This window comes from Phocoena sinus, chromosome 3 (assembly GCF_008692025.1).
Source record: "Phocoena sinus isolate mPhoSin1 chromosome 3, mPhoSin1.pri, whole genome shotgun sequence".
Lineage (NCBI taxonomy): Eukaryota > Metazoa > Chordata > Mammalia > Artiodactyla > Phocoenidae > Phocoena > Phocoena sinus.
In genome coordinates this window covers 74538416-74563193 of record NC_045765.1, presented here as the reverse complement: position 1 = coordinate 74563193, position 24778 = coordinate 74538416, and the positions used below count along the sequence as shown (strand labels likewise).

Below are 24778 nucleotides of genomic sequence, written 5' to 3'. Positions count from 1 at the left end.
AGATAGATATATATACGAAAACATGGTAAGTGCAGAGATTCAATATCTAATTAATAGTTTAGGATTATCCTAAGGAAGTAGTGTACCCTGATGGAAAAAACCTGGAAGTCTCTACTATTTCAACTTCAATATATATATGCTGGTGAGAAAAAGTAAGAAAGTAGATATGAGTGAGTCCACACTGTAGGGCTGCCCCCCCAAATAGAGTGACCAACAGTGCAAACATCCATATCTTTAGTGACACTGAAATGGTGGTCAAATAGCCAAAAGCACTCTAACTTGTGAGTGAGACAAGGTCAGAAGAGTCAGGTGGATGGTACCACCATGATCCTATCTTTGGAACAACATTCCAGTCAGTGGGTGGAGCTTCTGTGGTCCAGTTTCTAGGAGCAAGAACTAGGGAGGTGGGGATTTAAGGCAGAGTTCAGTCCCACTGGGGGAAATGGAAGGATAAGTCAGAAACCAAGGCTGAAATTCAATCACCTAACTGAGCACTCTAAGTGCACTAAAGCAGAGGGGAGACTCACTGTGATCATGAGTGTCCCGGGTTCACCTCAGGTATTCAAATATCAATCTCAGAACATCCGTGATGCAAGTGGACTGCATAATATCCTGCCTGCCTTGATCAACATTAACAACAACAACAATCATCTAAACACCAGGACTCAGGACGGTAGTGTGGTGCCCCTAAAACTGAACAGATGCCCATGAGCAGTGGGATTTGGAGTCATAAGATCTCCATTCTCACTCTAGTTCTTCTATTTTCAAACTTAAAAAATCACTCTAAGCCTCAGGTTTCTCATCTATGAAGTGGGATAATTAACAATACTATTCAAATCCACAGGAAGATGGAGAAGAAAGGAAATGACCAAAATGCTAACTATGATTATTTATGGATAGTAGGATTTCAAGCAATTTTTATTTTCCTCTTTGAAATTTCCTGCTCAATGTAGAAAAATTTCAAAATAAGTACAAGGAGGATAATGCAAAACCTCTTGTGTCCCTAGTACCCAGAGTTTTGAGCTTCCTTCTAAGTCTATCATTCTAATTTAGAGATTATTTTTATTTGAATCTCAAAAACAGAAAAAAATAGTATTGTAAATAATTGGAGTAAGCTATGAAAAGAGACAACTTCTTAAAATGAGATCCACATAATATTCACAAATATGAACTATTACAATCCATGGCATATACAGAATGCCAAATTAACTGCTACTATAAAACATTATGATTCAATTTTTAAAAAATACTTATTCAAACCATCTAACAATTTGCTTAAAGAATGAAATTATATAATGCATGCTAAAATTTTCTAGCATGCAATATTATCCAGAGATGTCATTTATTGTTAATACCAAAAAATAAACATGATTGTTGAATACAAATAAATTAGGATTGAATAACATTCACTCAGGAGTCCTGAAGGAACTCAAATGTGAAGTTATCAAACTATGAGCTAAAATTTGTAAAAGCCGCTGAAAGATTTCAAGAATTTTTCATGTTATTCATTTAAAAAAAGGCTCCAAGGGCTCTCAAGGAACTACAAACCAGTGAGTAAAAAATAAATATTTCTAATCACAGGTTTGAAAATTTTCCACTTAAGTAAGAATAATTTCTAGCCATAAAAAGTAATAATATTTTCTGCAAAGGGAATTCATGCCTCCATGGTTCTTCTGGAGGAAAAAAATATATATATGGTGCATCTCAGCCTATCATATTGCATATAGGTCAGATTTTTCATTTTCAAATGAAAATATGAACCTGGAAATGGTTAAGATAAAAATAACTAGAATAGTCACTCTCTAAAGAGGATATAATAAAAACATTCTCTTCTTAGAAATATGAAAGCCAAAAGAAGATGTTACATGTTAATAAAATCACAAAGAGTACAGATAACATGAACACAGAATTATTCAGCAGAACAAAAAGATATCCCGTAACACTCAAAGGGAAGGTAGTTTGGGGAAAACAAAAGGAATTAATAACCACACATTACAAAATATGTGGTAATACAGGGAATTCAGAACTCCAATTATTCCAGCTAAAAATAATAATATAAGCTATTTCAGCAGTATAAAATAAATAAATGATCGGTCTATTCAGGATAGTCTGATTCTTAATTGGCATTTTAGGGCTGTAATACAGGAGAGGCCATATGTAGGCAGTCCAGCCAACAGTCCCAGCTGAGCACAGCCTTCCATCCATCGCTACCAAAGTGCCAGATTCATGGAGAAAGCTCTTGGACCCACCAGACCAAACCAACTATTAGATGAAAATCACCAAGTGACCTCTGTCAACAAGTCAAACTGAATTCTTGACCAACAAAATCGTGAGATACAATAATATGGCTGTTTTAAGATACTACGTTTTGCAGAATTTTGTTATGCAGTTTGTCATGGGTTCCCAAGACTACTCACAGGTCTAGTGATTCACTAGGACTCACAGAACTCAGCATCTAGTTCAACGTATGACTAAGACTTATTACAGCAAAAGAACACAAAGCAAAATTACCAAAGGGAAAAGACACATGTCCAAATGAAATCAGGCTCAAGCTTCCAAGAGTCCTCTCCCAGTGAGGTTGATGAGGATGCACTTAAATCCTCCAGCATTAAACTGTGACAACCTGTGTTAAGTGCTGCCTACCAGAGAAGCTCATTAGAGACACAGGGCCCAAGGTCTTCACTGGAGATTAGTTACATAGACACCCTCTGCCTAGCACGCACCAAAATTTCAGACTCCTACAGAAAAGCAAGTATTCATTATACACCACATTGTCTGTACAACAGTGAGCCACTCATCCTTTAGGGAAAGTTTATATCTGTGCAGCAAACTGTTTACCATTCACATTATCAGATGCCAAAGGCCATTCTTGCAAGAATGTTTCTAAGGGGCTTCCCTGGTGGCGCAGCGGTTGGGAGTCCGCCTGCCGACGCAGGGGACGCGGGTTTGTGCCCCAGTCCGGGAGGATCCCGCGTGCCGCGGAGCAGCTGGGCCCGTGAGCCATGACCGCCAAGCCTGCACGTCCGGAGCCTGTGATCCGCGGCGGGAAGGGCCACAACAGTGAGAGGCCCATGTACCCCCAAAAAAAAAAAAGAATGTTTCTAAGGATAGCAGTCTCAAATCTGCTGTTAATTGCTTTCTGCACATGTAAAAATAGACAACTGGAACAACAGCCACACTTTACTATCAAAAACAATGTATTAGGCTGTACAAACCACTGACCAGACTGGCCTAAAATGGCATATCTTCTGTTCCTGTGAAAACACTAAATTAAAAGTAGTTAAAAGGAATCTGTGTAAAACAAAATGCACTAAATGATATTCTTTTAAAATATGCATCATGGCAAATAAACTCAAAGTAAAATTACTATTTGAAAACTGATTTTTAATCTTAGTCTTTTATACTGGTACATTTGAAGTCTCCTAAAAGTTGACCTTGATAAAAATTTATTCTGAAGGATACACATTACATCATTTGAAAAGTAATAATGTAAAGGTCAGTTGATACTGGGTAAAAACAATGAATTCCTGATCAGTAAAGAATCAGAAGGTAAATTATCAGCTTTATTGAGAAATAATTGACATACATCACTGTATAAGTTTAACGTGCACAATATGATGATTTGATCTACATATATTGTGAAACAATTACCACAATAGGTTCAGCTAGCATCCATCTTCTTTTATACATACGATAAAAAGAAAAGGAGAAAAGAAAAAAGTAAAAGAATTTTCCCCTTGTGATGAGAACTCTTAGGACTGACTTACTCTCTTAACAACTTTCCTGTATATCATACAGCAGTGTTAGCTATACTCATCATGTTATACATTATCTCCCTAGTACTTATTTATCTTATAACTGAAAGTTTGTACCTTTTGACCACCTTCCTCCAATTCCCCCTCCCCCCACCCCTTCACCTCTGGTAACCACAGTCTGATCTCTTTTTCTGAGTTTGCATGTCTGTTTGGTTTTGAAGTATAATTGACCTACAACACTATGTTAGTTCTTGTTTCACAACATAGTGATATTTTTCTATACATTTCAAAATGATCACCATAAGTCTAGTTACAATATGTCACCATGCAAAGATATTACACAGTTATTAACTGTATTCCCCACACCATATATTTCATACCTGTGACTCATTTATTCTACAGCTGAAAGTTTGTACCTCCCTATTCTGCTATACACTTATCTCCCATAGACATTCTCTTTTCTCAGCTTCCTGTCTATTCAGACGTGGAATGTTGCCCCTCTCCTAAAATTTATCTGGGGTAGTTCACACAAAGCATTCACACACACAAAGCATTCACATACACACTTCACTCACACAAAGTATTCTTCTGTGTATAAAAGAAACTCTAAAGAATGTCTGGGTACATGAAGTTGTGGGGCAGGGGGAAGGTTGTAACAAGGTGAACTATTTAAAATTGAATTTTGAAAACACTGTTCTTTCTCCACACACTCCCAGGTCTTCTCTTTTGCCATATTCTCTCTCTCTTTCTCCCTCCCTCCCTCCCTCTCTCTCTCTCTCTCTCACTCTCTCTCACCCACCAACCACCCCTTCCCTCCTTTCCTCCCTCTCTCTCTCTCTCACTTTCGCTGCAAGTCCACTTCTTCTGTTCTCCCCTGTTTTCTTCTCTTTTGGCCCTCACGTGCCATGACTTCCAAATTCAGAAGTGATTTAGGTATGTCTTTGGTTCACTGCCTCTTTATATATCTCATTATCTCTAAGGAATTTTTCTAAACACAGACAAAAACCTTAATGTAGGCCAACTAAAAAATAAACAAGAATATTTTATTCCTACACAAATGTGTCTAAAAAATGGTGCCACACTTATATTCTGGACCTTACTTTTTTTTGTACTTGACGTAATATCGTGGATGCTTTTCTATATCAGTACAGTACGTAAGTATGATAATCCATTTAACCATTCCTTGTACTGAATATTTAGGATGTCATTCCTATATTGAACTTGTAAAGATTTTTAGATTCCTAAAAGTGAATTTGGGGTTGAAAGGTATGTACATTTTAAATCTTGAAAGAGAGGGCACAAAGCAAAAGCAAGAAGACCTACAATCCTGCAGCCTGTGGAACAAAAACCACATTCACAGAAAGATAGACAAAAAGAAAAGGCAGAGGACTATGTACCAGACAAAGGAATGAGATAAAACCCCAGAAAAACAATTAAATAGAGTGGAGATAGGAAACTTTCCAGAAAAAGAATTCAGAATAATGATAGTGAAGATGATCCAGTACCTCAGAAAAAGAATGGAGGCAAAGATGGAGAAGATGCAAGAAATGTTTAACAAACACCTAGAAGTAAAGAACAAACAAACACAGATGAACAATACAATAACCGAAATGAAAAATACACTAGAAGGAATCAATAGCAGAATAACTGTGGCAGAAAAACAGGTAAGTGTCCTGGAAGACAGAAGAGTGGAATTCACTGCTGCAGAACAGAATAAAGAAAAAAGAATGAAAAGAAATGAAGACAGCCTAAGAGACCTTTGGAACAACATTAAACGCACCAACATTCACATTATAGGGGTCCCAGAAGGAGAAGAGAGAAAGGGCCCAAGAAAATATTTGAAGAGATAATAGCTGAAAATTTCACTAACATGGAAAGGAAATAGCCACCCAAGTCCAGGAAGTGCAGAGTCTCAGGTAGGATAAACCCAAGGAGACACACGCCGAGACACATAGTAATCAAACTGAAAACAATTAAACACAAAGAAAAATTATTAAAAGCAACAAGGAAAAAATGACAAATAACATACATGGGAACTCACATAAGGTTAACAGCCGATTTCTCAGCAGAAATTCTATAAGCCAAAAAGGAGTGTCATGATATGTTTAAAGTGATGAAAGGCAAGAAACTGCAACCAAGATTACTCTACCCAGCAAGGATCTCATTCAGATTCAACAGAGAAATCAAAAGCTTCACAGACAAGTAAAAGCTAAGAGAATTCACCACCACCAAACCAGTACTACAACAAATGCTAAAGGAACTTCTCTAAGTGGGAAACACAAGAGAAGAAAAAGACCTACAAAAACAAAACAATTAAGAAAATGGTAATAGGAACATACATATTGAAAATTACCTTAAATGTGAATGGATTAAATGCTGAAACCAAAAGACACAGGCTCGCTGAATGGATACAAAAACAAGACCCGTATATATGCTGTCTACAAGAGACCCACTTCAGACCTAGGGACACATACAGACTGAAAATGAATGGATGGAAATAGATATTCCATGCAAATGGAAATCAAAAGAAAGCTGGAGTAAGACCTTAAAGAATGTTACAAGAGACATGGAAGGACACTACATAATGATCAAGGGATCAATCCAAGAAGATATAACAATTCTAAACATATATGCACCCAACACAGGAGAACCTCAATACATAAGGCAAATAGCTAACAGCTATAAAAGAGGAAATCAACAGTAACACAATAAAAGTGGGGGACTTTAACACCTCACTTACAGCAATGGACAGATCATCCAGACAGAAAATTAATAAGGAAACACAAGTTTTAAAAATGACACAATAGGGCTTCCCTGGTGGCGCAGTGGTTGAGAATCTGCCTGCCAATGCAGGGGACACGGGTTCGAGCCCTGGTCTGGGAAGATCCCACATGCCGTGGAGCAACTGGGCCCGTGAGCCACAACTACTGAGCTTGTGCATCTGGAGCCTGCGCTCCGCAACAGGAGAGGCCGCGACAGTGAGAGGCCCACACACCGCGATGAAGAGTGGCCCCCGCTCGCCACAACTAGAGAAAGCCCTCGCACAGAAACGAAGACCCAACGCAGTCAAATAAATAAATAAATAAAATAGATTTAAAAAAAAAAAAAAAAAAAAATGACACAATAGACCAGATAGATTTACTTGATATTTATAGGACATTACATCCAAAAACAACAGATTACACTTTCTTCTCAAGTGCACAGGGAACATTCTCCACGATAAATCACATCTTGGGTCACAAATCAAGCCTCAGTAAATTAAAGAAAACTGAAATCATAACAAGCACCTTTTCCAACCACAGCGCTATAAGATTAGAAATCAATTACAGGGAAAAAAACGTAAAAAACACAAACACGTGGAGGCTAAACAATACATTACTAAATAACTAAGAGATCACTGAAGAAATCAAAGATGAAACCAAAAAATAACTAGAGACAAATGACAACGAAAACACAATGATCCAAAACCTATGGGATGCAGCAAAAGCAGTTCTAAGAGGGAAGTTTATAGTAATACAATCCTACCTCCAGAAACAAAAAAAAATCTCAAATAAACAACCTAACCTTACACCCAAAGGAACTAGAGAAAAAGAACAAACAAAACCCAAAATCAGTAGAAAGTATCATAAAGATCAGAGCAGTAATAAATGAAATAGAAACAAAGAAATCAAGAGCAAAGATCTGTAAAACTAAAAGCTGGTTATTTCAGATGATAAACAAAATTGATAAACCTTTAGCCAGACTCATCAAGAAAAAGAGGGAGATGACTCAAATCAATAAAATCAGAAATGAAAATGGAGAAGTTACAATGGACACCACAGAAATACAAAGCATCATAACAGACTACTACAAGCAACTCTATGCCAATAAAATGGACAACCTGAAGAAATGGACAAATTCTTAGAAAGGTACAATCTCCCAAAGACTGAACCAGGAAGAAATAGAAAATATGAACAGCCCATTCACAAGAAATGAAATTGAAATTGTGATTAACAATCTTCCAACAAACAAAAGCCCAGGACCAGATGGCTTCACAGGTGAATTCTATGAAACATTTAAAGAAGAGCTAACACCCATCCTTCTCAAACTCTTCCAAAACATTGCAGAGGAAGGAACACTCCCAAACTCATTCTATTAGGTCACCATCACCCTGATACCAAAATCAGACAAAGATATCACCAAAAAAGGAAATTACACACCAATATCATTCATAAATACAGATGCAAAAATCCTCAACAAAATACTAGCAAACAGAATCCAACAGCACAGTAAAAGGATCATACACTATGATCAAATGGGGTTTATCCCAGGAATGTAAGGATTCTTCAATTTATGCAAATGAATCAATGTGATAAACCATATTAACAAATTGAAGGAGAAAAATCATATGATCGTCTCAGTAGATGCAGAAAAACTTTTTGACAAAATTCAACACCCATTTATGAAAAAACCCTCCACAAAATAGGGATAGAGGGAACTTCCCTTAACATAATAAAGGCCACGTATGACAAACCCACAGCCAACATCATTCTCAGTGGTAAAAAACTGAAACCATTTCCTCTAAGATCAGGAACAAGGAAAGGCTGTCCACTCTCACCACTATCATTCAACATAGTTTTGGAAGTTTTAGCCACAGCAATCAGAGAAGAAAAAGAAATAAAAGGAATCCAAATTGGAAAAGAAGAAATAAAACTGTCACTGTTTGCAGATGACATGATACTATACATACAGAATCCTAAAGATTCTACCAGAAAACTACTACAGCTAATCAATGAATTTGGTAAAGTAGCAGGATACAAAATTAATGCACAGAAATCTCTTGCATTCCTATACATGAATGATGAAAAATATGAAAAAAAAAAATTAAGGAAACACTCCCATTTACCACTGCAACAAAAAGAATAAAATACCTAGGAATAAACCTACCTTAAGGAGACAAAAGACCTGTATGCAGAAAACTATAAGACAATGATGAAAGAAATTAAAGATGATACAAACAGATGGAGAGATATACCATGCTTTTGGATTGGAAGAACCAACATTATGAAAATGACTTTACTACCCAAAGCAATCTACAGATTCAATGCAATGCCTATCAAACTACCAATGGTATTTTTACAGAACTAGAACAAAAAGTTTCACAATTTGTGTGGAAACACAAAAGACCCTGAGTACCCAAAGCAATCTTGAGAAAGAAAAAAGGAGCTGGAGGAATCAGGCTCCCTGACTTCAGACTATACTACAAAGCTACAGTAATCAAGACAGTATGGTACTGGCACAAAAACAGAAACACAGACCAGTGGAACAGGATAGAAAGCCCAGAGATAAACCCACATACAAATGGTCACCTTATCTTTGATAAAGGAGACACGAATATACAACGGAGAATATACAGCCTCTTCAATAAATGGTGCTGGCAAAACTGGCCAGCTACATGTAAAAGAATGAAATTAGAACACTCCCTAACACCATACACAAAAATCAACTCCAAATGGATTAAAGACCTAAATGTAAGGCCAGACACTATAAAACTCTTAGAGGAAAACATAGGCAGTACACTCTATGACAATTATCACAGCAAGACCCTTTTTCAAACACTTCCCAGAAAAATGGAAATAAAAACAAAAACAAACAAATGGGACCTAATGAACCTTAAAAGCTTTTGCACAGCAAAGGAAAACATAAATAAGATGAAAAGACAACCCTCAGAATGGGAGAAAATATTTGCAAATGAAGCAACTGACAAAGGATTAATCTCGAAAATTTACAAGCAGTTCATGCAGCTCAACAGCAAAAAAACAAACAACCCAATCCAAACATGGGCCGAAGACCTAAACAGACATTTCTCCAAAGAAGATATACAGATTGCCAACAAACACATGAAAGGATGCTCAACATCACTAATCATTAGAGAAATGCAAATCAAAACTACAATGAGGTATCACCTCACACCAGTCAGAATGGCCATCATCAAAAATTCTACAAACAGGGCTTCCCTGGTGGCGCAGTGGTTGGGAGTCCGCCTGCCGATGCGGGGGACGCGGGTTCGTGCCCCGGTCCGGGAGGATCCCACGTGCCGCGGAGCGGCTGGGCCCGTGAGCCATGGCCGCTGGGCCTGCGCGTCCGGAGCCTGTGCTCCGCGACGGGAGAGGCCACAACAGTGAGAGGCCCGCGTACCGCAAAAACAAAACAAAAAAAAAAAAAAAAAAAAAAAAAAAAAAAAAAAAAAATTCTACAAACAATAAATGCTGGAGAAGGTGTGGAGTAAAGTGAACCCTCTTGCACTGTTGGTGGGAATGTAAAGCAATACTGCCACTATGGAGAACAGTATGGAGGTTCCTTAAAAAACTAAAAATAGAACTACCATATGACCCAGCAATCCCACTACTGGGCATATACCCTGAGAAGACCATAATTCAAAAAGAGTCATGTATCACAATGTTCACTGCAACTCTATTTTCAATAGCCAGGACATGGAATCAGCCTAAGTGTCCATCGACAGATGAATCGATAAAGAAGATGTGGCGGGGCTTCCCTGGTGGCACAGTGGTTGAGAGTCCACCTGCTGATGCAGGGGACACAGGTTCGTGCCCCGGTCCGGGAAGATCCCACATGCCGCGGAGCGGCTGGGCCCGTGAGCCATGGCCGCTGAGCCTGCGCATCTGGAGCCTGTGGTCCACAACGGGAGAGGCCACAACAGTGAAGGGCCCGCATACCGCAAAAAAAAAAAAAAAAAAGAAGAAGATGTGGCATATATATACAATAGAATATTACTCCACCATGAAAATAAATGAAATTGAGTTGTTTGTAGCGAGGTGGATGGACCTAGAGACTGTCATACAGAGTGAAGTAAGTCAGAAAGAGAAAAATAAATACTATATGCTATCACATATATATGGAATCTAAAAAAAACAAAAAAAGGGTCTGAAGAACCTAGAGGCAGGACAGGAATAAGGATGCAGATGTAGCGAATGGACTTGAGAACACGGCAAGTGGGAAGGGTAAGCTGGGACAAAGTGAGAGAGTGGCATGGACATATATACACTACCAAATGTAAAATAGCTAGTAGGAAGCAACCGCATAGTACAGGGAGATCAGCTCGGTGCTTTGTGACCACCTAGACGGGTGAGATAGGGAGGGTGGGAGGGAGACACAAGAGGTAGGAGATATGGGAAAATATGTATATGTATAGCTGGTTCACTTTGCTATAAAGCAGAAACTAACACAGCACTGTAAAGCAATTATACTCCAATAAAATGTTAAAAAAAATACATAACACAAAAACTATTGAAAATGTAGGAAAAAAAGGGGCTTCCCTGGTGGTGCAGTAGTTAAGAATCTGCTTGCCAATGCAGGGGACATGGGTTCGAGCCCTGGTCCGGGAAGATCCCACATGCCGTGGAGCAACTAAGTCTGGGGACCACAACTACTGAGCCTGCGCTCTACAGCCCACGAGCCACAACTACTGAGCCTGCGTGCCACAACTACTGAAGCCCCTATGCCTAGAGTCCGCACTCTGCAACAAGAGAAGCCACTGCAATGAGAAGCCTGCACACTGCAACAAAGAGTACCCCCCGCTCACCGCAATTAGAGAAAGCCCGTGTGCAGCAACGAAGACCCAACACAGCCAAACATAAATAAAATAAATTTAAAAAGAAGAAAATGTAGGAATAACTTCATTAAAAACACACAAATAGAAGCTTTCCATATACCTTTTTCAATATAAAATAGCCTGGGCATGCCAAAAATAATAGCATAAAGTAAAACCACAATAACAAACTAAAAAAATGTAAACACTTTCATTGCTAAATAGAGAAGGTAAATTTTTTATATTCATAGAACATGCACAAAAATTTGCCATGTACTTACCCTGATAAAAATCATAAAATTATTCACAATATTGTTGGCAATGCTATTTTATCATGATCCAACAAAATAAGACATAAAAATAAAAATAGCTACAAAAATATTATAACACTTGAGAATTAAGAACTCTGATAATCCATGGGTAGAAAGAAATCAAAACAAATTACAAATTATATCAATGGTATAGATACAAAAACACATCAATCCAAAACTATAGGATACAATGACAATTATACTAAGAAGAAACATTACAGTCTTCTTTCCCTTTATTATTAAAGAAAAAACTCACTAATCTTAATAAAGAAACATAGTACTTATAGCACAAATCTTACAATCAGAAAAAATAATTTAGCTGAAAAAGGTAAAATAAATTGATCAAGCTAAAAGTTCAAATTGATGAAGTAAGAATAAAGTTTAATAGCCATTAAAGCAATCTAAAGGCTAATACTTCTAAAAGCTCAATAAACAAGGAAATCCCTCTTGAGTCTGTTCATGGGGGAGAAAAGTGTGTGTGTGTGTGTGTGTGTTTGTGTGTATGATTAGAAAAAAAAAAGGGAAACATCCAGAAGAAATTAAAATAAGTACTTAAGAATATATAGGTATATGGCAAATAACCTGTTAACCCAAGGGAAAGGAATAATTCCCTAGAAAAGATAAACTATTAAAAAATGAAGCAAATAGAAGTAGAAAGCTTGAATAATTTTCATGAAAGAGTTTGAAAGAAGGGTTTTAAAGTTACCATTTTAAAGAGACCAGTATCAGGTGGCTTCACCATAGAGCTCCATGTAATTTTTAAGGAGCAAAACTATTTTTTTTTTCCTTCATTCACAATTTTTATTTCTTGCAGTGAACTTTTTATATCTTCAAAGTCAATTTGTCTTTAAAAAAATTAATACTTCTTATTCATGGTACAATCCATCCCCCCTCCCCCAAGGAAAACAAATTCAGGGACGGAGTCATTTGGGGGAAGTTGAAATAGGTACTATAGGTTCGTGACAAAGGCTTCCCAGCCCACCATCCTGTACATATACAACAAAATGGCAGCACCTCAAGTTCACCTAAATGAAGTTAGGTTAACTATTATTTAAACTATTCCAAGCCACAGAAAAATATTAAAATCTCTCCTATTTATTTGGTGAAGTTACCATTATCTTAGTACCCAAATATTATAATAAAAGTACATAAGATATATAAATTATAATTTAAAGCCATTAAATAAAATATAAGCTTCTGTAATATAGCAAAAGGGTAGTACAATATGACCCAGTAGAGTTCATTCTAATAATACAAGAACAGTCCCACATTAGGAAATGTATCATCATCAATTACATCAACAAATTGAAGGATAAACCATATGATTATAATCGCGAATGACAAAAAAAAATATTTCATAAAAACTCAAGTCATGCCTAATAAGAACAAAGTAATTTAGTATTCCAAAAATATTTAAACATAACACTTCTTAACAAAAACATTAATACACATAGAAATAAATAATCCTTACACTGCTCTGATTAAATGTCTGAGAAACTTTTAATACAGCTAAATGCCTAAACTATGGTGAAATCTGATGGTAGGAACTGACAAAGAAGGACAAATTTGAAATTTTCTGCTTACATATAAATCATACACACAAGCATATACATACCTCTGTACATACATTCGCATATCTAAACACCATCAAATTTATATATAAACACATATGTGTGTCCTCTCACAGAAAACATATACATGTATAACTATACATTTGTATTTACTCTATGTTAAAATACTAGTTTACCTGTTTAGGCAGTCGGAACAAGGAATTCTTGTAGAAAATGTCCTTAGCCTGGCTCCATGTACCATCGATGATGATGATTGTGGAAGGATAAATAGGAGAATCTAATATAAATTCTTCCAAATTAGCAGCTTCAGCCCCTGGATATAATATTAACGTATCAGACTTCCGACAAACAGTTGAAAGTTCAGGATCTCTAAAAGTTTAAAATAAAAGTCTTTATTAGCCTGGTGGGGGGGTGGAGTTTTATTATTCTTATTGAACTTCATTCAAAAATACATGTCAAAGCATTTTGTCACTAGAGATATAATAAAGAATGACACAGCCTCTGTCTGCAAGCAACAAAACAAACTTGAGTGGGAAGGAGACAAGTTAAAAGTCAATTAAAGACAATAAATGGTATAATCTTCAAACTATAATAATAAGTAGCATCTACAAAAATATACAGCCAATATCAGCTCTAACAACATCCTTTTAGATTGGTATCAAGGTAAAGATAGGGGCTTTTGCCACTCATAATACACATTGTACTGAAGGTCCCAGTTACTACAATAAGGCAAGAAAAAGAAATAAAAGGCATAAACATCAGAAAGGAAGAAATATAAATGACCCTATCTGCAAATAATCCTACTTACATTGAAAGTTCTAGGGAATCTACAAAACAATTTCTACAACTAACAAATAAATTTAGAAAGTCATAGTATACAGGGTTAATATACAAAGGCCAACTGTTTTCTTATATACTAGCGGCAAAAAACTGAAAGTAAGTATTTTTAAATTCCATTTACAAAGGATACTAAAAGTAATAAGTCTCTTAATCATTCCTCCATGGTTACATCACATACTCTAACAAAAAACTAAATCAATCATTCAGGACTTCCCTGGTGGTGCAGTGGTTAAGAATCCACCTGCCACTGCAGGGGACATGGGTTCAAGCCCTGGTCAGGGAAGATCCCACATGCTGTGGAGAACTAAGCCCGTGTGCCACAACTACTGAGCCTGCGCTCTAGAGCCCGCGAGTCACAACTACTGAGCCCATGTGCCACAACTACTGAAGCCCTCACGCCTAGAGCCTATGCTCCACAACAAGAGAAGCCACTGCAGTGAGAAGCCTGCGCACCTCAACAAAGAGTAGCCCCCACTCGCCACAACTAGAGAAAGCCTGCACGCAGCAACAAAGACCCAATGCAGCCAAAAATAAATAAATAAATAAAATAAATTTATAAAAATAAATCAATCAATTACCAGATTAATATTAAATCAATAATCTTAATCAGCTTTAGTTTAAAATCCATACGTGAATAATAATTTACTGAGTAAGCACTATATTTGGTACCATCAAAAATACTGAGCTTAGGGCTTCCCTGGTGGCGCAGTGGTTGAGAGTCCGCCTGCCGATGCAGGGGACACGGGTTCGTGCCCCAGTCGGGGAAGATCCCACATGCCGTGGAGCAGCTAGGCCCGTGAGCCATGGCCACTGAGCCTGCACGTCCGGAGCCTGTGCTCCACAACGGGAGAGGCCACAGCAGTGAGAGGCCCGAGTACCGCAAAAAAATAAATAAATAAATAAAAATTTTTAAAAAAATAATACTGAGCTTAATATCATAGGCTCAAAATGGGATAGGCTATTTAGAAAAATATCAAGTTTCTCATCCCCACACACATCTGTGGAAGGGTTAGATAGCCAAATGTCAGGGATGACCCAGATAGCTGCCACTTCTACCACCATAGATGCTCACCATTTTTGCAATAAAATAACCAAGATCCAAGCTGGCAGATTATATACCCACATCTATCCAAGAATTATAGAGAAACTATCATTATAAAGAGCCTCTGTGTGAAAGAAGTGTCACAGTGTAAATTATGTGGTTGCTCCCCATGTGAAGGGCTCTGGATGGTGCTTCCACTCCCAACAAAACGGCAGAATCTGCAACAGCAGCACCAAGCCCAGAGCAAAGCTCACCTCTGGAGGACAAGGCAATGCAAACTGTGCAAAAGAAAAATCTATATGAGAAAAGAATGCCTAACCAATAGTTTCAGAGCAAGGAAAAAAATGATTTTATAAGGTTCTAACATGATGTTTTCATAATATAAAGCTAAAATAATAAAGGAAGGAAAAAGTTTGGTCAATTCCTTGGGCTTGGTGATGCCACTAGTCTTACTTAGCATTTTCATAAGTGAACTGAAAAAGAAATCTAAAAATATATTTAACTGTGTAGATAGGATCAAAGTAATTTGTGAAGGCTCTGAATAGGTAGAAAAGCAACAAATATGCTTCAAAGGTAAGAAACAACTTGTAGAAAAATTTCAATATACATACAGTATATTATATATATTTATAATAATGGGTTCTGTAATACAGTGTAAAATAAGATCCAAGAATATTACAGAACTGTCTGTGAAGATATCAACTAACAAACTGCTGCACATACTGGGCCTCATCAAAAAAAAATATTTTAAACACAACAAGAGAAAGCATTCTATCATTTTTTTTAAAATATGGATGTGCCTATAACTGGAACACTAAATATAGTTCTAGTCACTGTACCTTAGGAAAGCCTTCATGGGCTAGAAATGAATATATGTTTATATAAATGTATATCATATATAATTGTAAAAGAAAAAGAAAGAAAAACATTAACTAAATCTAATACAAGTACACTAACATCCTGAAATAAAATATCTTAACAAAATGAAATAAACAGGAAATATACATGCCTTTTAGGCTCAACATATATACCATGGAATTTAGATAATACTATAATTTGTTTATTCCATTTTGTTCTGTTTTTATGTTTTGCTTATCTTGTATTATTTTGAGAGAGAAGGCAGAAATTAAATTTTTTAACCATTTCCAATGTACCATGTTCTAGGTCTAATAGGTAACTTGAAGGAAACCATTTTTAAAGTAAAAAAAGAATTCAGGGCTTCCCTGGTGGCGCAGTGGTTGAGAGTCCGCCTGCCGATGCAGGGGACACGGGTTCGTGCCCCGGTTCAGGAAGATCCCACATGCCGCGGAGCGGCTGGGTCCGTGAGCCATGGCCACTGAGCCTGCGCGTCCGGAGCCTGTGCTCCGCAACGGGAGAGGCCACAACAGTGAGAGGCCCGCGTACCGCAAAAAAAAAAAGAATTCATTTAAATTGCCCTAAAAATTAATTTACCTTTCCTCACTGAAGCGACGACCAATCTTGACTTTACACTTATCTTGGGGGAGACATGCTACTAGCAGAGGAACTGTCCGCAACACCTTGTTTTCCTGTAATTAAAAAATTAATTAAAATGTAGATTCTAATTAGATAAACACGCTTTTAAAACTTTTTGATGAACATCTGATTCACAGCATTATGTATAATTTTCACAAGTCTTTTACTACAGGCCACAGTTTAATAAAAAGAGGTACAATTTCTCTGACTTATCAGTATTAAATATAAGTGTATATTTTTATTCTATTTGGGTGTATTTACATGTTTACTGATCAAAAAGGATAACATTATTCTAAATAATAAACATTATGAAAAATGTAAATTTGTGTTTAACTAAATTGAATTCATTTATTCTGACAAACTTTTTATTTCACTAGTAATTACATTTTGTAGTATGTCAACTTGAAGATAACTGCCTAGATATTTATGCCCCAAAAGCAAGGAAGTGCTCAAAAAAAAACAAAACAATAGGGCATATCAAAGGGACACAGAAGCCAATCTTAAAGAGCACCCAATGGAACAACTTGAGCAACAAAATAACAGTATTTGGATTATAACCCAAAGTATAAAATAAATACAGAGTCTAGACTAATATAAATAAATGATTGAATAAATAAATGGGAGAGAAGCGACAAATCTTCCTTATAGAAGAATTCCAAGTAATAAACATAAACTCTCCCCTCTCCAGGAGGTGGAGTTTAATCTCTCCCTCCTACTTGAGTGTGGGCTGGATTTATGGTCTTCCTTCCAAGGAATAAAGTATGGAAAGAGAAAAAAATTATAACTTTAGTGTGAAAAAAGCTGGTGACCATTTCTGTAAATTTCATTAACTATCATCATAGATAATGTTCACCATAAATCAGTGGGTTTTTTTTCAACGTCCTAACTTCCAACACTAAAAACCACCTTTCTGGTTGCCACAAGAATTCCATTCTTAATCCTTAGGAACAAATAAGAGATATGAAAACATTAAAACTGCCACAAATCTATGAAAACACCTATATTTTAAAAGCCATCTTATGTCTGGAACCATACAACAATGAAAAGGCCCCATACTATGTATATGGCAAAATGAAAACAGCACTCAACATCAAAAGTCAAGTTTTAGCCACAACTGTTATGGCCAGTAAGCTATCATTTTATGTAAATTTGAGCTGCACCGTGTTGTATGTTTAAATGCAGTAAAATAATGCTAGTGATTAAAGTGTCACAATCCTGACAAAAGCATGTTGTTAACACTGAAAAAAAAAAAAGCATGTTGTTAACACTGAAAAAAAAAAACACTGAAAAAAAAATATTTCATTGTTAAATGAAATATTTAACAATTTGCAATAAAAAATAATTGCTTCATCATTTGGAAAAGGAAAGTGACTGATTAATATACTTTAATGTCTTTGTTAAAGTCTTAAAGTGGTATACACCTCAGAAATTTAAGAAAAAATTATTCCTCCTTTAAAAGCCTGGAAGAGTTTTAACTTCAGTTTACAGTAAACCCATTTTTGTACCATGCATCAACTAGTCTGGTATTGATGATAATTTCTGGTTTTCTATGATCTCCTTCGCTCCTCTCTTCATTACTGCAGTTAATCAAGAGTTACTAACATACATACACACTAGCACATGCATAATTCTCACCAACATATGAAATTATTAACTAAAAAGTCTTTCTATACAACACGTACACATATTTTTATATATTTATTTTTATATACACATGTAAAACATACATATTTGTCTATTCACTTAAAGAAGTAAAAAATTTATTTTACGTATTCATTTTATAACACTAAAATGCTGAGCATTATTTCTGCCCTAACAAGAAAAGACATCAAAGGATACAAGCTATGACCAAAATTTAAAAAGCAATAATTTCTTAGCTCTCTACTCACAAAATCTTTTCTTCCTCTATACAAAATTGTTGGAGTTCTAAACTTCTATATATTCAATTTTCATTATACAATTCAGTAATGTACTTTCTATGAAATAACACCATTTTATGAAATAACACATTTTTTGTCTGTCTATAAAGCATATGATACTATACTATCATATAATATATAAAAGAAACTATTTTTTTCCCAAAGAGAGCATTTATCATCAATTTATTTTCAAAAATGCTGAAGAGCTGAAAGGGATGAGTATGTTCATCTGTATACTTCCTCTTGTATCCTAATATTCTATCTGAAATTGTGTATTTTATAACATCTTACCTCTGCTGGATGCTGAATTATGTACAAGTGGGTAGAGATGTGTAGAGGATGCACTGGTAGAAACGGACACAAACACACTTTCTGAGGTCGGCTAAAGGGCAGAAAAAAAATGAAAACCTGTATGTTTAAAATAAAATTATATACCAATAACCTAAAATTTGAACATAATCTCACTTCATTATATAGATTTGCTAAAGCTGCATTCTTTAAAATGATACCAAGAATGAATTTAATCAATCATATTTTCAATATGAGAATTTGAAAAAAGACTCAAGTAAATTTTTTACCATCCATATAGATCAAAGTACCTCAAAAAATCTTTTTTTTTTTTAACCTCAAAAAATCTTGCCTTAATTATCTTCAATGGAAGAATACTCATAAGTCACCACCATGCTCTTTTTATTCATGAAGAAACACTTCTAATAATTTGCATTCCAAATCAAGAACAGATCTCATGTCAAAGAGAAACCTGGCAATTGATCTAAATCATCTGAAGTTGGAGGGAACAAAATGATGATAAAATATTAGAATATAATTACCACCTAGAAGAGGGTTCTAATCAAACTTAGCCATCAGTCAACATGGAGAGCTTACCAATTGTGAGAAGAAACCCAAACGGGCCACCAAAGTATTTTTGGCTAGAATTATATCCACAGAACGCCAGTCTATCCATTTGTTTTCCCTTTTGTTATTGTTTACTTTGTTGTTTTTGTTTTACTTACTTTTTAGTGCTTTACTATTGTTTCAAAAATACTTATTACAAAATTCAGATGGAATAAAAGGGTATACTTCCCATCTCAGTCCTCCAGCCTGGTGCATTCTCTTCCCTAAGGACAACCAGTGATTAGTTTCTTGTGTGTCCTTCCAAAGGTATTGAAGGAATATACATGGATAGTTTACCATTATATCCTATATTTAATATGTGTATTTATAATATGAAATTCAACAAACGGCCAGACACAGTATATGATGGAAGTAAATTTTCACAATGGATCACTACTATAGGCAGATGTTACATGCCATTACAATAGTACACAAGTGAATGTGACATTAAAGAGAATTCCCAACAGCATACTTACTACTAGAAAACTGATCACGATCAACTGTTTCCTCAATTTTACTTATGTTGAGTTATAGCCTAAGGTAAGAAATACTTACATTAATAAAACACAGTGTGAGTAAATTGGTTCAATTATATCTACCACCTCATTCTGCAAGAAACTGTCAAACCTTTGCTCCTGCTGAAGAAATCATCTAGATAATATCTTACACAAAGGTAGAAATGTATTGTACAACATGACCCCACTTGCCCTCTCCACCAATGAACCCAGAGTGGATGATTAACCAAAGGAAAATCAATATACTTGTTTTCCAGTGATGTCTGAAATGATTCCGTGTGACTACTCAGTCCTACAATGGGTTCCTTCTCAGGAATGTGAGCAGATTTATAGGAATGGAGAGTCTTTCAGCGGTCCCAAGAAGACCACTTAAACATAAGTAAACACAGGAGCAGTGACTGATGGAACTACGTATACTGACAAACAGATCAAGGGCTGCAATTAGAAAGGATTTCCCATTCAATAGGAGGAGGAAGAGAATTAGATACATTAGAATTCTAAAAGTTTAAGTTTCTGATTTTTTTTATAAAGATTTTTTTGATGTGGACCATTTTTTTTAAAGTCTTTATTGAATTTGTTACAACACTGCTTCTGCTTTATGTTCTGGTCCCTTGGCCCCAAGGCACATGGGATCTTAGCTCCCCAACCAGGGATTGAACCCACAACCCCTGCACTGGAAGGCAAAGTCTCAACCACTGGACTGTCAGGGAAGTCCCTAAGTTTCTGATATTTTTATATGAAACTCTACATATGACTGCAATGCATGATCAGATGTCAGTAAAATTCTTTTATAAAATGTAATTTAAGATCAGATGAAGCCATTTTTTAAAAATCAGAATTTAACTGGATATCAACTTACATATTTATAAATTATATGATTCTAAGAATATGAAAGAATGCAAAAATGTCATATGTCTTATGCAGGAAGCATCTACATATCAGCAGGGCCAAAGAACTGCAAAATCCAACAAGTAAACAAGCTGAGTGAAAGCTGTAGATTTCTGTGGGTAACAGAAAACTAGGTAAAATAAACACTTAAAATAACAGCTTTAGCTCATGACATATATAGTAATTATAAAAGTCCTTAGTATGACAGGATAGTGCAAAGAACTGCTTTAGCTATTGATAGCTCTGGGTTTCATGTCTGACCAAAACCTCTGTTCATAGGGGGAAAAAAAGTTACCTGAGATAGTAATTTCTTTACTGGAAGGACATGTTTGATCTTTAGGAAGATTTAGAATTAAGTAGTAATTTCTTTACTGGAAGGACACGTTTGATCTTTAGGAAGATTTAGAATTAAATAGTTTGGAGAGTTCTGCTTCCAGGATAACAGGGAAAGTTGCTTCAGAGACCCACACTCCAGTGAAACAAGCAAAACTGACAAATACTGTTTTATAAAACCACCATTTAAAGTCTCTGGAGGGACTTCCCTGGTAGACAAGTGGTAAAGAAGCCGCCTTCCAATGCAGGGGACTCGGGTTCAATCCCTGGTCAGGGAACTAAGATCCCACATGCCACGGGGCAACTAAGCCCGCATGCCACAACTACTGAGCTCGTGCGCCTCAACTAGAGGGCCCGTGTGCCACAAACCACAGAGCCCACGCACTCTGGAACCCGCGTGCCACAAATAGAGAAGAGAAAACCCACACGCCACAACTAGAGAAGCCCACACACCACAACAAGAGAGAAACCCGCACGCCACAAACAAAAGATTCCACATGCCTCAACGAAGTTCCCACGTGCTGCAACTAAGACCCAACACAGCCAAAACTAAATAAAATAAACAAATAAATAAATCTTTTTTTAAAAAACTTAAAACAATGAAGTCTCTGGAAATTGTCCTAAAGGCATATTCAAATGAAGAAACATTATTCAAGAAAATCTATGAAAATTTGGTATTGGGATAGTTTGTGGCATTTGAGCCATAACCCATTTACTACCTTGCCCCAGTTTAGGTTGACAGAAACTCCAGTCCAGGTAAGTGTGGCCAAGAGAACAGAGCTTCCTCTCAGCTTTCAATCAAGACTTACCATATGTCACAGAGAAAGGTAGACCATCAGCATCTCTCATCCTTCCAACTCCAAATTGAAGAAAATAAATTCCTGGTGAGTGTGGCCAACAGAGCAGTCTCCCTTCCTCCACCCAGCCTCCACTTAAAAAACAGAAGCTTTACCACAGTGCAGTAGGCTGAAAATGCTGGGACCCCAACTGTTCTCACCCCAGTTCACTCGTAGGACAGAAGTTCGACACCAGAAGCAGTAAGTCAGAGGCTACTGACTAGCCCTGTACCCAGAACAGTGACTCAGAGAATCCACCTTGGAGGAGAGGCAGACTATAAGAGAGCTCTGAAGCTCTCCCCAAAGTAACTGACTTTATTTGAAATGGAGTGTGAGAAGTTCAAGCCTAAGGGTGCTCTCAAAAACAATAACTCTTCTTAATTAAGAGCAACAGCTAAATCATAGGCCAGCTAGTTCATCAGAAAGAACGATGGAAAGAGACAGCTAAGAACACACATGCAGTCAGAAAAAAAACTCAGAGTGGCCTCAAAAACTATCCCTCTCCAAATTTAACTGGATCAGACTGCTGAGCAATTTATTCTCCAGGGCACTGTATCGAAATGATAAAATGATCAACTGATAATTAGTGGAGCCTAATGGACAGGATGCAATGCAAAAGAAGAAGGCAGCTTAAAAGAAAGATGTTGTAAAGAGACACTCAAAGATAATCTACTAAAATCATTGTAATACTGGTGGTGTTTGCACAACTTTGCTAATATTACAGAAAACCTCTAAATTATACACTTTAGTAGGATAAATGCCATGGTCTGTGAATCGTATCTTAATAAAGCTGGTTTTTTAAAAAATATAAAAATGCAATGAAAAAAGAACGTTCAACCTAATTAGTAAGAAAGAGGCATTTTACCACTATTTGACATGTCATGTTAAGGTGAGTTTCCTTCTCTACAATGTAAGCTACCTAAGAGCCAAGGACTTGACCTACTTTTTTCACTTTTATATCCCAGCACCTAGCATAGTAAGCTATCAATAAATACTGTTGAATACATGAGGGAATACCTTTGCATTCCCTCTTACCTCGACCTTGAAATTCCTTTCTCCTCCTACACAATTTCTTATCCTATCCTTTCATTTTCTTACATATCAAATACTGATCACTCCTTCACTTCCTCTCTACTACTAAAGCAATTAGTTTGTATTATAAATGAAATTCAGAGTCTCAGATCTTCCTTTGACATTTTTGTTGTTTCGTTTCCTTTTGGCCACAACGTCCAGCTTGCAGGATCTTAGTCCCCCAACCAGGGATCAAACCTGGGCCGTGGCAGTGAAAGCTCCAAGTCCTAACCACTGGAGCACTAGGGAATTCCCTCAGATCTTCCTTTGTTATCATTTGTGATCTTTCTGGTAAGCAATACCATGTAGAGAGAAAAAATATTTACTGAAGAAAATATTTACTTAAAAAAAAACAGCTAAGTACTTTATGTACAAACACTGTTAACTGTGATTTAAGCTAAACCTAATTGTTTTGGTTTATGCTTTAACATGCTCATATCACTACCCATTTATTTTAAAGCATGTCCCCTTTATTAACCCCCTTATTAATTAATTAAGAATTTTGCTTATTTGTTATTAACAGCAATTTTTCTCATACTTTCCTACTCCACAATTGTCTGCATGTACTACGCTGGTGACTAACTATCCAAATGTTAAACCATCTCTTACCAAACTAGTGAATAAGTGCAGAGAAATTGCTCTCCTCAATTTAAAATCTTTTTCCAAAAGAATAAAATACCTAGGAATAAACTTAACTAAGGAGGTGAAAGATCTGTATATTGAAAACTACAAGACATTAATGAAAGGAAATGCAGAACACACAAATAAATGGAAAGATATTCTGTACTCGTGGATTGGAAGAATTAACATTTTTTAAATGTCCATACTACCCAAAGCAATCTACAGATTCAATGCAAACCCTATCAAAATTCCAACAACATTTTTCACAGGAATAAGACCAAAATTCCTTAAATTTGTATGGAACCATTAAACCAAACAGCCAAAGCAATCTTGAGAAAGACAAATAAAGCTAGAGGCATCGTGCGCCTTGATTTCAAACTATACTAACAAAGCCCTAGTATTTAAACAGTGTTATACTGACATAGATCAACAGGACAGAACACAGAGCCTAGAAATAAACCCATGCATGTATGGTCAATTAATTAACAACAAAGGAGCCAAGAATATACAATGGGGAAAGGACAGTCTCTTCTAAATGGTGTTAGGAAGGTTGGACATACAGATGAATGAAAATGGACTACTATCTTATATCATACACAAAAATCAATTCAAAATGGTTTAAAGACTTGAGTGTAAGGCTGGAAACCATAAAACTCCTAGAAGAAAATATAGGCAGTAAGCTCCTTGACTTAGGTCTTGGTAATGATTTTTTTAATCTGACACCAAAAGCAAAAGCAAAAGCAGAAATAAACAAGTGGGACTACATCAAACTAAAAAGCTTCTGCACAGAAACAGAAACTATCAACAAAATGAAATGACAACCAACACACTGGGAGAAAATATTTGAAAATCATATATCTCATAAGGGGATATGGGATATAAAGAACACATACAACTCAAGAGTAAAAAATAAAACAATCCAATTGAAAAATGGGCATAAAATCTGAACAGACATTTTTCTAAAGAAGATATACAGATGGCCAACGGGTACATGTAAAGATGCTCTACATCATTAATCATCAGGGAAATGCAAACCAAAACCACAATGAGATATCACCTCACATCTGTTAGAATGGCTACTGTCAAGGAGAATAGCAATA

The 24778-nt window shown here is 36.3% G+C and overlaps 1 protein-coding gene across 1 annotated transcript in view; it reads right to left on the bottom strand.

Annotated features, from left to right (window-relative positions):
- The window catches only part of DTWD2 (DTW domain containing 2), a 97308-nt gene that overhangs the window by 50563 nt on the left and 21967 nt on the right, over positions 1-24778 (bottom strand). The window contains exons 2-4 of the mRNA XM_032627602.1: positions 18812-18902; positions 16560-16654; positions 13402-13594 (exon numbers count right to left, since the gene is read on the bottom strand). Coding sequence (XP_032483493.1) covers positions 13402-13594; positions 16560-16654; positions 18812-18902 — 379 coding nt within the window. The remainder of the gene's footprint in view (positions 1-13401; positions 13595-16559; positions 16655-18811; positions 18903-24778) is intronic.